The 17,520-nt window shown below is 46.7% G+C and overlaps 1 protein-coding gene across 1 annotated transcript in view; it reads left to right on the forward strand.

Moving 5' to 3' along the window:
• LOC134928626 (E3 ubiquitin-protein ligase TRIM39-like) overlaps positions 1-11,994 on the forward strand; it is a 38,960-nt gene extending 26,966 nt beyond the window's left edge. The window contains exon 2 of the mRNA XM_063924552.1: positions 9,704-11,994. Coding sequence (XP_063780622.1) covers positions 9,706-11,292 — 1,587 coding nt within the window. The 5' untranslated portion in view covers positions 9,704-9,705 and the 3' untranslated portion in view covers positions 11,293-11,994. The remainder of the gene's footprint in view (positions 1-9,703) is intronic.
• The last annotated feature ends 5,526 nt before the right edge of the window (positions 11,995-17,520 follow it).

Here is a 17,520-nt window from a genome sequence, read left to right on the forward strand (position 1 = left end):
GGTGTTATGTCTGACACTGCTGTGTAATAATGCGCTATGCAAGGTGTTATGTCTGACACTGCTGTGTAATACTGCGCTATGCCAGGTATTATGTGTGACACTGCTGTGTAATACTGCGCTATGCCAGGTGTTATGTCTGACACTGCTGTGTAATACTGCGCTATGCCAGTTATTATGTGTGACACTGCTGTGTAATACTGCGCTATGCCAGGTGTTATGTCTGACAATGCTGTGTAATACTGCGCTATGCCAGGTACTATGTCTGATACTGCTGTGTAATACTGCGCTATGCCAGGTGTTATGTCTGACAATGCTGTGTAATACTGTGCTATGCCAGGTGTTATGTCTGACACTGCTGTGTAATACTGCGCTATGCCAGGTGTTATGTCTGACACTGCTGTGTAATACTGCGCTATGCCAGGTGTTATGTCTGACACTGCTGTGTAATACTGCGCTATGCCTGGTGTTATGTCTGACACTGCTGTGTAATACTGCGCTATGCCAGGTGTTATGTCTGACACTGCTGTGTAATACTGCGCTATGCCAGGTGTTATGTCTGACACTGCTGTGTAATACTGCGCTATGCCAGGTATTATGTCTGACACTGCTGTGTAATACTGCGCTATGCCAGGTGTTATGTGTGACACTGCTGTGTAATACTGCGCTATGCCAGGTGTTATGTCTGACACTGCTGTGTAATACTGCGCTATGCCAGGTGTTATGTCTGACACTGCTGTGTAATACTGCGCTATGCCAGGTGTTATGTCTGACACTGCTGTGTAATACTGCGCTATGCCAGGTATTATGTCTGACACTGCTGTGTAATACTGCGCTATGCCAGGTGTTATGTCTGACACTGCTGTGTAATACTGCGCTATGCCAGGTGTTATGTGTGACACTGCTGTGTAATACTGCGCTATGCCAGGTGTAATGTGTGACACTGCTGTGTAATACTGCGCTATGCCAGGTGTTATGTCTGACACTGCTGTGTAATACTGCGCTATGCCAGGTGTTATGTCTGACACTGCTGTGTAATACTGCGCTATGCCGGGTGTTATGTCTGACACTGCTGTGTAATACTGCGCTATGCAAGGTGTTATGTCTGACACTGCTGTGTAATACTGCGCTATGCCAGGTGTTATGTCTGACACTGCTGTGTAATACTGCGCTATGCCAGGTGTTATGTCTGACACTGCTGTGTAATACTGCGCTATGCCGGGTGTTATGTCTGACACTGCTGTGTAATACTGCGCTATGCAAGGTGTTATGTCTGACACTGCTGTGTAATACTGTGCTATGCCAGGTGTTATGTCTGACACTGCTGTGTAATACTGCGCTATGCCAGGTATTATGTCTGACACTGCTGTGTAATACTGCGCTATGCCAGGTGTTATGTCTGACACTGCTGTGTAATACAGCGCTATGCCAGGTACTATGTCTGACACTGCTGTGTAATACTGCGCTATGCCAGGTGTTATGTCTGACACTGCTGTGTAATACTGCGCTATGCCAGGTGTTATGTCTGACACTGCTGTGTAATACTGCACTATGCCAGGTGTTATGTCTGACACTGCTGTGTAATACTGCGCTATGCCAGGTGTTATGTCTGACACTGCTGTGTAATACTGCGCTATGCCAGGTGTTATGTCTGACACTGCTGTGTAATACTGCGCTATGCCAGGTGTTATGTCTGACACTGCTGTGTAATACTGCGCTATGCCAGGTGTTATGTCTGACACTGCTGTGTAATACTGCGCTATGCCAGGTGTTATGTCTGACACTGCTGTGTAATACTGCGCTATGCCAGGTGTTATGTCTGACACTGCTGTGTAATACTGCGCTATGCCAGGTGTTATGTCTGACACTGCTGTGTAATACTGCGCTATGCCAGGTATTATGTGTGACACTGCTGTGTAATACTGCGCTATGCCAGGTGTTATGTCTGACACTGCTGTGTAATACTGCGCTATGCCAGGTGTTATGTCTGACACTGCTGTGTAATACTGCGCTATGCCAGGTGTTATGTCTGACACTGCTGTGTAATACTGCGCTATGCCAGGTATTATGTCTGACACTGCTGTGTAATACTGCGCTATGCCAGGTGTTATGTCTGACAATGCTGTGTAATACTGCGCTATGCCAGGTGTTATGTCTGACAATGCTGTGTAATACTGTGCTATGCCAGGTACTATGTCTGATACTGCTGTGTAATACTGCGCTATGCCAGGTGTTATGTCTGACACTGCTGTGTAATACTGCGCTATGCCAGGTATTATGTCTGACACTGCTGTGTAATACTGCGCTATGCCAGGTGTTATGTCTGACACTGCTGTGTAATACTGCGCTATGCCAGGTACTATGTCTGACACTGCTATGGAATACTGCGCTATGCCAGGTGTTATGTCTGACACTGCTGTGTAATACTGCGCTATGCCAGGTGTTATGTCTGACACTGCTGTGTAATACTGCGCTATGACAGGTATTATGTCTGACACTGCTGTGTAATACTGCGCTATGCCAGGTACTATGTCTGATACTGCTGTGTAATACTGCGCTATGCCAGGTGTTATGTCTGACACTGCTGTGTAATACTGCGCTATGCCAGGAGTTATGTCTGACACTGCTGTGTAATACTGCGCTATGCCAGGTGTTATGTCTGACACTGCTGTGTAATACTGCGCTATGCCAGGTGTTATGTCCGACACTGCTGTGTAATACTGCGCTATGCCAGGTGTTATGTCTGACACTGCTGTGTAATACTGCGCTATGCCAGGTGTTATGTCTGACACTGCTGTGTAATACTGCGCTATGCCAGGTGTTATGTCTGACAATGCTGTGTAATACTGCGCTATGCCAGGTACTATGTCTGATACTGCTGTGTAATACTGCGCTATGCCAGGTGTTATGTCTGACAATGCTGTGTAATACTGCGCTATGCCAGGTGTTATGTCTGACACTGCTGTGTAATACTGCGCTATGCCAGGTGTTATGTCTGACACTGCTGTGTAATACTGCGCTATGCCAGGTGTTATGTCTGACACTGCTGTGTAATACTGCGCTATGCCAGGTGTTATGTCTGACACTGCTGTGTAATACTGCGCTATGCCAGGTGTTATGTCTGACACTGCTGTGTAATACTGCGCTATGCCAGGTGATATGTCTGACACTGGTGTGTAATACTGCGCTATGCCAGGTGTTATGTCTGACACTGCTGTGTAATACTGCGCTATGCCAGGTGTTATGTCTGACACTGCTGTGTAATACTGCGCTATGCCAGGTATTATGTGTGACACTGCTGTGTAATACTGCGCTATGCCAGGTGTTATGTCTGACAATGCTGTGTAATACTGCGCTATGCCAGGTGTTATGTCTGACAATGCTGTGTAATACTGTGCTATGCCAGGTACTATGTCTGATACTGCTGTGTAATACTGCGCTATGCCAGGTGTTATGTCTGACACTGCTGTGTAATACTGCGCTATGCCAGGTATTATGTCTGACACTGCTGTGTAATACTGCGCTATGCCAGGTGTTATGTCTGACACTGCTGTGTAATACTGCGCTATGCCAGGTACTATGTCTGACACTGCTATGGAATACTGCGCTATGCCAGGTGTTATGTCTGACACTGCTGTGTAATACTGCGCTATGCCAGGTGTTATGTCTGACACTGCTGTGTAATACTGCGCTATGCCAGGTGTTATGTCTGACACTGCTGTGTAATACTGCGCTATGACAGGTATTATGTCTGACACTGCTGTGTAATACTGCGCTATGCCAAGTGTTATGTCTGACACTGCTGTGTAATACTGCGCTATGCCAGGTATTATGTCTGACACTGCTGTGTAATACTGCGCTATGCCAGGTATTATGTCTGACACTGCTGTGTAATACTGCGCTATGCCAGGTGTTATGTCTGACACTGCTGTGTAATACTGCGCTATGCCAGGTATTATGTCTGACACTGCTGTGTAATACTGCGCTATGCCAGGTATTATGTCTGACACTGCTGTGTAATACTGCGCTATGCCAGGTACTATGTCTGACACTGCTGTGTAATACTGCGCTTTGCCAGGTGTTATGTCTGACACTGCTGTGTAATACTGCGCTATGCCAGGTGTTATGTCTGACACTGCTGTGTAATGCTGCGCTATGCGAGGTGTTATGTCTGACACTGCTGTGTAATACTGCGCTTTGCCAGGTGTTATGTCTGACACTGCTGTGTAATACTGCGCTATGCCAGGTGTTATGTCTGACACTGCTGTGTAATGCTGCGCTATGCCAGGTGTTATGTCTGACACTGCTGTGTAATACTGCGCTCTGCCAGGTGTTATGTCTGACACTGCTGTGTAATACTGCGCTATGCCAGGTGTTATGACTGACACTGCTGTGTAATACTGCGCTATGCCAGGTATTATGTCTGACACTGCTGTGTAATACTACACTATGCCAGGTATTATGTCTGACACTGCTGTGTAATACTGCGCTATGCTAGGAATTATGTCTGACACTGCTGTGTAATACTGTGCTATGCCAGGTGTTATGTCTGACACTGCTGTGTATTACTGCGCTATGCCAGGAATTATGTCTGACACTGCTGTGTAATACTGTGCTATGCCAGGTGTTATGTCTGACACTGCTGTGTAATACTGCGCTATGCCAGGTGTTATGTCTGTCACTGCTGTGTAATACTGTGCTATGCCAGGTGTTATGTCTGACACTGCTGTGTAATAATGCGCTATGCCAGGTGTTATGTCTGACACTGCTGTGTAATACTGCGCTATGCCAGGTATTATGTCTGACACTGCTGTGTAATACTGCGCTATGCCAGGTGTTTTGTCTGACACTGCTGTGTAATACTGCGCTATGCCAGGTATTATGTCTGACACTGCTGTGTAATACTACACTATGCCAGGTATTATGTCTGACACTGCTGTGTAATACTGCGCTATGCCAGGTGTTATGTCTGACACTGCTGTGTAATACTGCGCTATGCCAGGTGTTATGTCTGTCACTGCTGTGTAATACTACGCTATGCCAGGTGTTATGACTGACACTGCTGTGTAATACTGCGCTATGCCAGGTATTATGTCTGACACTGCTGTGTAATACTACACTATGCCAGGTATTATGTCTGACACTGCTGTGTAATACTGCGCTATGCCAGGTATTATGTCTGACACTGCTGTGTAATACTGCGCTATGCCAGGTGTTATGTCTGACACTACTGTGTAATACTGCGCTATGCCAGGTGTTATGTCTGACACTGCTGTGTAATACTGCGCTATGCCAGGTATTATGTCTGACACTGCTGTGTAATACTGCGCTATGCCAGGTGTTTTGTCTGACACTGCTGTGTAATACTGCGCTATGCCAGGTATTATGTCTGACACTGCTGTGTAATACTACACTATACCAGGTATTATGTCTGACACTGCTGTGTAATACTGTGCTATGCCAGGTGTTATGTCTGACACTGCTGTGTAATACTGCGCTATGCCAGGTGTTATGTCTGACACTGCTGTGTAATACTGTGCTATGCCAGGTAAATACTGTGCTATGCCAGGTGTTATGTCTGACACTGCTGTGTAATACTGCGCTATGCCAGGTGTTATGTCTGACACTGCTGTGTAATACTGTGCTATGCCAGGTGTTATGTCTGACACTGCTGTGTAATACTGCGCTATGCCAGGTATTATGTCTGACACTGCTGTGTAATACTGCGCTATGCCAGGTGTTTTGTCTGACACTGCTGTGTAATACTGCGCTATGCCAGGTATTATGTCTGACACTGCTGTGTAATACTACACTATGCCAGGTATTATGTCTGACACTGCTGTGTAATACTGCGCTATGCCAGGTATTATGTCTGACACTGCTGTGTAATACTGCGCTATGCCAGGTGTTATGTCTGACACTGCTGTGTAATACTGCGCTATGCCAGGTGTTATGTCTGTCACTGCTGTGTAATACTGCGCTATGCCAGGTGTTATGACTGACACTGCTGTGTAATACTGCGCTTTGCCAGGTGTTATGTCTGACACTGCTGTGTAATACTGCGCTATGCCAGGTGTTATGTCTGACACTGCTGTGTAATGCTGCGCTATGCGAGGTGTTATGTCTGACACTGCTGTGTAATACTGCGCTTTGCCAGGTGTTATGTCTGACACTGCTGTGTAATACTGCGCTATGCCAGGTGTTATGTCTGACACTGCTGTGTAATGCTGCGCTATGCCAGGTGTTATGTCTGACACTGCTGTGTAATACTGCGCTCTGCCAGGTGTTATGGCTGACACTGCTGTGTAATACTGCGCTATGCCAGGTATTATGTCTGACACTGCTGTGTAATACTACACTATGCCAGGTATTATGTCTGACACTGCTGTGTAATACTGCGCTATGCCAGGTATTATGTCTGACACTGCTGTGTAATACTGCGCTATGCCAGGTGTTATGTCTGACACTGCTGTGTAATACTGCGCTATGCCAGGTATTATAACTGACACTGCTGTGTAATACTGCGCTATGCCAGGTGTTTTGTCTGACACTGCTGTGTAATACTGCGCTATGCCAGGTATTATGTCTGACACTGCTGTGTAATACTACACTATACCAGGCATTATGTCTGACACTGCTGTGTAATACTGCGCTATGCCAGGTGTTATGTCTGACACTGCTGTGTAATACTGCGCTACTGTATGCCAGGTGTTATGTCTGACACTGCTGTGTAATACTGCGCTTGCCAGGTGATATGTCTGACACTGCTGTGTAATACTGCGCTATGCCAGGTGTTATGTGTGACACTGCTGTGTAATACTGCGCTATGCCAGGTGTTATGTGTGACACTGCTGTGTAATACTGCGCTATGCCAGGTGTTATGTCTGACACTGCTGTGTAATACTGCGCTATGCCAGGTGTTATGTCTGACACTGCTGTGTAATACTGCGCTATGCCAGGTGTTATGTCTGACACTGCTGTGTAATACTGCGCTATGCCAGGTATTATGTCTGACACTGCTGTGTAATACTGCGCTATGCCAGGTGTTATGTCTGACAATGCTGTGTAATACTGCGCTATGCCAGGTACTATGTCTGATACTGCTGTGTAATACTGCGCTATGCCAGGTGTTATGTCTGACAATGCTGTGTAATACTGTGCTATGCCAGGTGTTATGTCTGACACTGCTGTGTAATACTGCGCTATGCCAGGTGTTATGTCTGACACTGCTGTGTAATACTGCGCTATGCCAGGTGTTATGTCTGACACTGCTGTGTAATACTGCGCTATGCCGGGTGTTATGTCTGACACTGCTGTGTAATACTGCGCTATGCAAGGTGTTATGTCTGACACTGCTGTGTAATACTGCGCTATGCCAGTTATTATGTGTGACACTGCTGTGTAATACTGCGCTATGCCAGGTGTTATGTCTGACACTGCTGTGTAATACTGCGCTATGCCAGGTGTTATGTCTGACACTGCTGTGTAATACTGCGCTATGCCAGGTGTTATGTCTGACACTGCTGTGTAATATTGCGCTATGCCAGGTATTATGTCTGACACTGCTGTGTAATACTGCGCTATGCCAGGTGTTATGTCTGACAATGCTGTGTAATACTGCGCTATGCCAGGTACTATGTCTGATACTGCTGTGTAATACTGCGCTATGCCAGGTGTTATGTCTGACAATGCTGTGTAATACTGTGCTATGCCAGGTGTTATGTCTGACACTGCTGTGTAATACTGCGCTATGCCAGGTGTTATGTCTGACACTGCTGTGTAATACTGCGCTATGCCGGGTGTTATGTCTGACACTGCTGTGTAATACTGCGCTATGCCAGGTATTATGTCTGACACTGCTGTGTAATACTGCGCTATGCCAAGTGTTATGTCTGACACTGCTGTGTAATACTGCGCTATGCCAGGTATTATGTCTGACACTGCTGTGTAATACTGCGCTATGCCAGGTATTATGTCTGACACTGCTGTGTAATACTGCGCTATGCCAGGTATTATGTCTGACACTGCTGTGTAATACTGCGCTATGCCAGGTATTATGTCTGACACTGCTGTGTAATACTGCGCTATGCCAGGTACTATGTCTGACACTGCTGTGTAATACTGCGCTTTGCCAGGTGTTAGGTCTGACACTGCTGTGTAATACTGCGCTATGCCAGGTGTTATGTCTGACACTGCTGTGTAATGCTGCGCTATGCGAGGTGTTATGTCTGACACTGCTCTGTAATGCTGCGCTATGCCAGGTGTTATGTCTGACACTGCTGTGTAATACTGCGCTATGCCAGGTATTATGTCTGACACTGCTGTGTAATACTGCGCTATGCCAGGTATTATGTGTGACACTGCTGTGTAATACTGCGCTATGCCAGGTGTTATGTCTGACACTGCTGTGTAATACTGCGCTATGCCAGGTGTTATGTCTGACACTGCTGTGTAATACTGTGCTATGCCAGGTATTATGTCTGACACTGCTGTGTAATACTGCGCTATGCCAGGTATTATGTCTGACACTGCTGTGTAATACTGCGCTATGCCAGGTGTTATGTCTGACACTGCTGTGTAATACTGCGCTATGCCAGGTGTTATGTCTGACACTGCTGTGTAATACTGCGCTAAGCCAGGTGCTATGTCTGACACTGCTGTGTAATACTGCGCTATGCCAGGTATTATGTCTGACACTGCTGTGTAATACTGCGCTATGCCAGGTGTTATGTCTGACACTGCTGTGTAATACTGCGCTATGCCAGGTGTTATGTCTGACACTGCTGTGTAATACTGCGCTATGCCAGGTGTTATGTCTGACACTGCTGTGTAATACTGCGCTATGCCAGGTACTATGTCTGACACTGCTATGTAATACTGCGCTATGCCAGGTGTTATGTCTGACACTGCTGTGTAATACTGCGCTATGCCAGATGTTATGTCTGACACTGCTGTGTAATACTGCGCTATGCCAGGTGTTATGTCTGACACTGCTGTGTAATACTGCGCTATGCCAGGTACTATGTCTGACACTGCTATGTAATACTGCGCTATGCCAGGTGTTATGTCTGACACTGCTGTGTAATACTGCGCTATGCCAGGTGTTATGTCTGACACTGCTGTGTAATACTGCGCTATGCCAGGTATTATGTCTGACACTGCTGTGTAATACTGCGCTATGCCAGGTACTATGTCTGATACTGCTGTATAATACTGCGCTATGCCAGGTACTATGTCTGATACTGCTGTATAATACTGTGCTGTGCCAGATATTATATCTGACACTGTGCATCGCGCCACAGCGCATGTCTGTCATTGCATGGGCATACAATTCCCAGAAGCCTCTGCAGCTGCGCAGGAGATCAGGAGCAGGTCACATGACCAGCGTCAGGTAAGTGACTGGTGAGAGGGAGCAACAGTTGTGCAGTGCAGCCGCAGCTCCAGCCTCATAGTCCATAGTGAAAACGGTGTGAAATCAGAAAACTCCCCTTTTCACATTAGTTTTGTAAAAATAAAGTTAATAAATATACTCCTAAGTAGATTGTTCTGCATGATGTCCCTTTATATTGTGGGTGCGCCCCTTAGTATAACTGATCCTGCACCTATAATCTGAGTGACAGCTCCCCCTCCCCCTGTGTGCAGAATGTGACTGTACGGGTATCTGAGTGTCAGAGACTTTCACTTTCATTTCTCTCTCCTGCTGCAGCGATGGCGTCTGCTGATCTGAGACAGGAGCTGGACTGTTCCATCTGCCTGAGCATTTATACAGACCCTGTAACCCTGAGATGTGGCCACAACTTCTGCCGGGTCTGTATTGATCGTGTGCTGGATACACAGGAGGGGGCTGGAGTATATACCTGTCCTGACTGCAGAGCAGAGAGTCAGGAGCGTCCTGCACTGATACGGAACATTCCTCTGTGTAACATACTGGGGAGGTTCCTGTCTACTCGCCCTGATCAGGAGGAGACTGGGATCCTCTGCACTTACTGTATTCACTCTCCTGTACCTGCTGCTAAATCCTGTCTGCATTGTGAGGCTTCTCTGTGTGATAATCACCTGAGAGTACACAGCAAGTCACCAGAGCACGTCTTATGTGACCCCACCACTGCCCTGGGGAACAGGAAATGCTCCGTCCATAAGAAGATCCTGGAGTATTACTGCACTGAGGACTCTGTCTGTATCTGTGTGTCCTGCAGGCTGGATGGAGAACATCGGGGACACCTGGTGGAGATGTTGGATGAGGCCTCTGAGAAGAAGAAGGAGAAGCTGAGAGATGTTCTGCAGAAACTGACCACAAAGAGGGCGGAGACTGAGAATAGAGTGCAGAGTCTGCAGGAGTGCAGGAGAGAAGATCAGAGAAAAGCAGCTGGTGTAATAGAGACAGTCACTGCCCTGTTTAGAGACATCAGGAGACAGCTGGAAGACCTGGAGAAGAGAGTCCTGAGTGAGATCTCCAGGCAGGAACAGCACGTTTCACTCTCAGTCTCTGATCTGATCCAGCAGCTGGAAATAAAGAAGGACGAGCTGTCCGGGAAGATGCGTCACATTGAGGAGCTGTGTAACATGGGTGATCCAGTGACTGTCTTACAGGAACCAGACACAGGGGACTTGTGTGACACTGAGGACACAGAGAGACATGATACCCAGGTCCGTGGTGCAGGAGATCTGGATGTGGGTCTCATCTCAGGGACATTACACACATTATCTGATATAATAACAGGTATAAATACAGGGATCTATGTGCAGGAAGCTACAGACATATTACTGGATGTAACCACAGCTGGTGATTATATACAGATATCAGGTGACAGGAAAACCGCATCATGGTCACATATAAACCAGAATCACCCAGTAACACCAGAGAGATTTCAGAGTTATCCTCAGGTAATAAGCAGCAGGAGATTCTCCTCAGGGCGACATTACTGGGAGGTGGATGTCAGTAAGTCAGTGTGGTGGATGGTGGGGATGTGTTATCCCAGTATAGACAGGAGAAGAGAGCAGTCATGCATTGGATATAATAACAAGTCCTGGTGTTTGTATAGGTGTAATAATCAGTACTCAGTGATACATGACAGTACACAGATCCAATTATTTGACAATATCCCCTGTGACAGAGTGAGGGTATATCTAGATTATGAGGCAGGACAACTGTCCTTTTATTCTCTGTGTGACCCCATCAGACACTTACACACCTACACTGCCGCCCTCACTGAGCCCATCCATGCTGCATTATTTATATGGGATGGGTGTATAACTATATGTGAGGGAGTCAGGAGCCGGGAGAAATTACCATAAGAAATCTGCCCAGATACTGGTGACATCACAGGGAAGGCAATCCAATTGGTGTAATATTCAGAATGAAGTAGTGGGTGGAGCTACATCTAAGCACCTGCCCCTCCTGTGTAACCAGATAACCAGTGTGTATTAGGAATGGCCGTCGGTGTGTTTGCTATCGATGGTTGCCATTGATGGCAAAACTGTGAGTGGCCATTGATGGCCATCAACTATACTATGGGGAACTTTATGGTTTCACTCATCGATGGTTATCCCTGGTATTCCAGTGAATGACCCATGGGCCAATCACAGCCTGGGGCAGAGCTTCACGGGTGTCGGGGGCGGAGCTATGGTCATGTCCTGGCACCTTGTAATAAAAAAAATTATATTTGTTTTCGCTATGCTATCGATGGAGGGAAACCATCTGGTTCTCTCCCATCGATTGGCAAAAACATTTGACATTGGCTGTAAACCATCAATGATTAGGAATCATCGGTGGTTGATGGCCATCCCTAGTATATCTGAAATGTGTTCCAATGTTGGTAGGGATGGGCAGCAGTGGGTTCTCTATTGTACGCTCCCAGGTACAGCTTGTACACATCAGAATGAAGATATGTATACACAATACTATCCGTTTTTTCATTTACAAGCTTATTCCTGTATAAAGATATCAGTAATAAATCAGTGATGGATCCGTTGTACAATAAATGATTTAGAAGTCACTATTATTTATCCTGTAATTCATAGTTACCTCTCCTCCCGCATTCTGCAGGAGACTCCCTGAATGGAGCAATCTCCCTGACTCCCTGAATAGACCATCAATCTCCCTGATTGCACCTTACCCCCATTATGCAGCTGCTTGGGGTAAAAAATAACTCAGAGATACATACATTCAGATGGGTCATCAGCGCCATTTCCCTGCATTGGTTATAAGGCCCAGTGATCACTATGGCTACATGCATTATAAATAAGTTTTCTCGTGGCCTCTTACAGTATATGGAACCTCTTGTAAAACACAATACACAAACAAATCCTGACAAATATCAGAGTATTTTCTACAACAAGTAGATCTTACTAACTTCTGGGCTCATTTACATGTGGATGTCAGTCATTTGTGTGACGCGCCTCTCAGATGTAGCGGTACACGCCCGCGCTGATAGGTGTCACTGTCACATCTCCCTGATAGGCTTGTTCAAAAGTAGGCAAGTATCCTGTAATTGTGTGTCACTCTCTCTGGCCGGTCTGGGTGCTGGGTGTTTGTGTATCACTGTTGAGTGTCAGACAAATATAAGTCACACAATAAAGGTGCTGTTTAGTATTCCGTATATACCAGTGCCGTAAGTAGACATTTTAGCGCTGTGTGCAAGAAACAGCATCGGCGCCCCCCCAATATTTAACACAGGGCCAGTGTGCATCGTAGGCTAGCGCCAAAACTATAGGGGCATGGCTTCTAGGGGAAGGGGTGTGACCACAAAATAATATCAATTCATATTACGCTGCACAGTAGTCTCCATTACTCAAATTACACAGCACAGTAGCGCCACTTACACACTTTAGACCAGGTAGAGTCCCTATCACACATTACACCAGGTAGAGTCCCTATCACACATTACACCAGGTAGAGTCCCTATCACACATTACACCAGGTAGAGTCCCTATCACACATTACACCAGGTAGAGTCCCTATCACACATTACACCAGGTAGTGCCACTTACACACTTTACACCAGGTAGAGCCCCTATCACACATTACACCAGGTAGAGTCCCTATCACAAATTACACCAGGTAGAGTCCCTATCACAAATTACACCAGGTAGTGCCACTTACACACTTTACACCAGGTAGAGTCCCTATCACACATTACACCAGGTAGAGTCCCTATCACACATTACACCAGGTAGTGCCACTTACACACTTTACACCAGGTAGAGCCCCTATCACACATTACACCAGGTAGAGTCCCTATCACACATTACACCAGGTAGAGTCCCTATCACACATTACACCAGGTAGAGCCTCTATCACACATTACACCAGGTAGAGTCCCTATCACACATTACACCAGGTAGTGCCACTTACACACTTTACACCAGGTAGAGCCCCTATCAAACATTACACCAGGTAGAGCCCCTATCACACATTACACCAGGTAGAGCCTCTATCACACATTACACCAGGTAGAGTCCCTATCACACATTACACCAGGTAGAGCCTCTATCACACATTACACCAGGTAGAGTCCCTATCACACATTACACCAGGTAGAGTCCCTATCACACATTACACCAGGTAGAGCCTCTATCACACATTACACCAGGTAGAGTCCCCTGTCACACATTTCACCAGGTAGATTCCCTATCACACATTACACCAGGTAGAGTCCCTATCACACATTACACCAGGTAGAGCCCCTATCACACATTACACCAGGTAGAGTCCCTATCACACATTACACCAGGTAGAGTCCCTATCACACATTACACCAGGTAGTGCCACTTACACACTTTACACCAGGTAGAGTCCCTATCACACATTACACCAGGTAGAGTCCCTATCACACATTACACCAGGTAGAGTCCCTATCACACATTACACCAGGTAGAGTCCCTATCACACATTACACCAGGTAGAGTCCCTATCACACATTACACCAGATAGAGCCTCTATCACACATTACACAAGGTAGAGTCCCTATCACACATTACACCAGGTAGAGTCCCTATCACACATTACACCAGGTAGAGCCTCTATCACACATTACAACAGGTAGAGTCCCTATCACACATTACACCAGGTAGAGCCCCTATCACACATTACACCAGGTAGAGCCCCTATCACACATTACACCAGGTAGAGCCTCTATCACACATTACAACAGGTAGAGTCCCTATCACACAATACACCAGGTAGAGCCCCTATCACACATTACACCAGGTAGAGTCCCTATCACACATTACACCAGGTAGAGCTTCTATCACACATTACACCAGGTAGAGTCCCCTGTCACACATTACACCAGGTAGATTCCCTATCACACATTACACCAGGTAGAGCCCCTATCACACATTACACCAGGTAGAGTCCCTATCACACATTACACCAGGTAGAGCCCCTATCACACATTACACCAGGTAGAGCACCTGTTACACATTACACCAGGTAGAGTGCCTATCACACATTACACCAGGTAGAGTCCCTATCACACATTACACCAGGTAGAGCTTCTATCACACATTACACCAGGTAGAGTCCCCTGTCACACATTACACCAGGTAGATTCCCTATCACACATTACACCAGGTAGAGCCCCTATCACACATTACACCAGGTAGAGTCCCTATCACACATTACACCAGGTAGAGCCCCTATCACACATTACACCAGGTAGAGCACCTGTTACACATTACACCAGGTAGAGTGCCTATCACACATTACACCAGGTAGAGTCCCTATCACACATTACACCAGGTAGAGGCCCTATCACACATTACACCAGGTAGAGCCTCTATCACACATTACACCAGGTAGAGCCTCTATCACACATTACACCAGGTAGAGTCCCTATCACACATTACACCAGGTAGAGTCCCTATCACACATTACACCAGGTAGAGCCCCTATCACACATTACACCAGGTAGAGTCCCTATCACACATTACACCAGGTAGAGTCCCCTGTCACACATTACACCAGGTAGATTCCCTATCACACATTACACCAGGTAGAGTCCCTATCACACATTACACCAGGTAGAGCCCCTATCACACATTACACCAGGTAGAGCCCCTATCACACATTACACCAGGTAGAGTCCCTATCACACATTACACCAGGTAGAGCCCCTATCACACATTACACCAGGTAGAGCCCCTGTTACACATTACACCAGGTAGAGTCCCTATCACACATTACACCAGGTAGAGTCCCTATCACACATTACACCAGGTAGAGTCCCTATCACACATTACACCAGGTAGATTCCCTATCACACATTGCACCAGGTAGAGTCCCTATCACACATTACACCAGGTAGAGTCCCGATCACACATTGCACCAGGTAGAGTCCCTATCACACATTACACCAGGTAGAGAAATATAAAATAACATTCTTGTTTTATACATCACTCACCTCCCCAAACTCTGTGACTGACGGCAGGTGGGAAAAGGTCACCGGAGGTCTGACTCCGGACTCGCTGGGCTGCTGCTGCACTGTGAGCTGGAATGCCTCCACCTCAAACCCCCATGTCATCATGTCTCTCCCTAGAGACACTGCAGGGGGGCGGAGCATCAGATCCAGGGGAAAGGTGGCGCTGTTATACAGAGGGAGCAAGAAGGAATGAGAGAGTGTTATACAGAGGGAGAGAGGAGGAAGGAGAGAGTGTTATACAGAGGGAGCGACAAGGAATGAGAGTATTATACAGAGGGAGAGAGGAGGAAGGAGAGAGTGTTATACAGAGGGAGAGAGGAGGAAGGAGATAGTGTTATACAGAGAGAGAGAGAGGAGGAAGGAGAGAGTGTTATACAGATGGAGAGACAAGGAAGAGAGTCTTATACAGAGGGAGAGAGGAGGAAGAAAGGGGTGTTATACAGAGGGAGAGATGAGGAAGGAGAGAGTGTCATACAGAGGGAGAGAGGAGGAAGAAGAGAGTGTTATACGGAGGGAGAGAAGAGGAAGAGAGTGTTTATATGGAGGGAGCATGGAGGAAGGAGAGAGTGTTATACAAAGGGAGTGTGGAGGAAGGAGAGTGTTATACAGAGGGAGAGAGGAGGAAGGAGAGAGTGTTATACAGAGGGAGAGAAGAGGAAGAAGAGGGTGTTATACAGAGGGAGAGAGGAGGAAGGAGAGAGTGTTATACAGAGGGAGAGAGGAGGAAGAAGAGAGTGTTATACAGAGGGAGAGATGAGGAAGGAGAGAGTGTTATACAGAGGGAGAGAGGAGGAAGGAGAGAGTGTTATACAGAGGGAGAGAGGAGGAAGGAGAGAGTGTTATACAGAGGGAGAGAGGAGGAAGAAGAGAGTGTTATACAGAGGGAGAGAAGAGGAAGAAGAGGGTGTTATACAGAGGGAGAGAGGAGGAAGGAGAGAGTGTTATACAGAGGGAGAGAGGAGGAAGAAGAGAGTGTTATACAGAGGGAGAGATGAGGAAGGAGAGAGTGTTATACAAAGGGAGTGTGGAGGAAGGAGAGTGTTATACAGAGGGAGAGATGAGGAAGGAGAGAGTGTTATACAGAGGGAGAGAGGAGGAAGAAGAGAGTGTTATACAGAGGGAGAGATGAGGAAGGAGAGAGTGTTATACAGAGGGAGAGAGGAGGAAGAAGAGTGTTATACAGAGGGAGAGAAGTGAAAGGAGAGAGTTATACAGAGGGAGAGATGAGGAAGAGAGTGTTATACAGAGGGAGAGAAGAGGAAGAAGAGGGTGTTATACAGAGGGAGAGAGGAGGAAGGAGAGAGTGTTATACAGGGGGAGAGAGGAGGAAGAGAGTGTTTATATGGAGGGAGAGATGAGGAAGAAGAGTGTTATACAGTGGGAGAGAGGAGGAAGAAGAGTGTTATACAGAGGGAGAGAAGAGGAAGAAGAGGGTGTTATACAGAGGGAAAGAAGAGGAAGAGAGTGTTTATATGGAGGGAGCATGGAGGAAGGAGAGAGTGTTATACAGAGGGAGAGAGGAGGAAGAATAGAGTGTTATACAGAGGGAGAGACGAGGAAGGAGAGAGTGTTATACAGAGGGAGAGGAGGAAGAAGAGGGTGTTAAACAGAGGGAGAGAGGAGGAAGAAGAGGGTGTTATACAGAGGGAGAGAGAAGGAAGAAGAGGGTGTTACACAGAGAAGCATATGAGGAAGAAGAGAGTGTTATACAGAGGGAGAGAGGAGGAAGGAGAGAGTGTTATACGGAGGGAGCGCGGAGGAAGGAGAGAGTGTTATACAGAGGGAGAGACAAGGAAGAGAGTGTTATGCAGAGGGAGAGACCAGGAAGAGAGTGTTATATGGAGGGAGCATGGAGGAAGGAGAGAATGTTATACAAAGGGAGAGAGGAGGAAGGAGAGTGTGTTATACAGAGGGAGAGACAAGGAAGAGAGTGTTATACGGAGGGAGAGATGAGGATGGAGAGAGTGTTATACAGAGGGAGAGACAAGGAAGAGAGTGTTATACGGAGGGAGCAAGTAGGAATGAGAGAGTGTTATACAGAGCGAGAGAGGAGGAAGAAGAGGGCGTCATACAGAGAAGGCGACGAGGAAGAAGAGGGTGT

The sequence above is a fragment of the Pseudophryne corroboree genome, chromosome 5, assembly GCF_028390025.1.
Source record: "Pseudophryne corroboree isolate aPseCor3 chromosome 5, aPseCor3.hap2, whole genome shotgun sequence".
NCBI lineage: Eukaryota > Metazoa > Chordata > Amphibia > Anura > Myobatrachidae > Pseudophryne > Pseudophryne corroboree.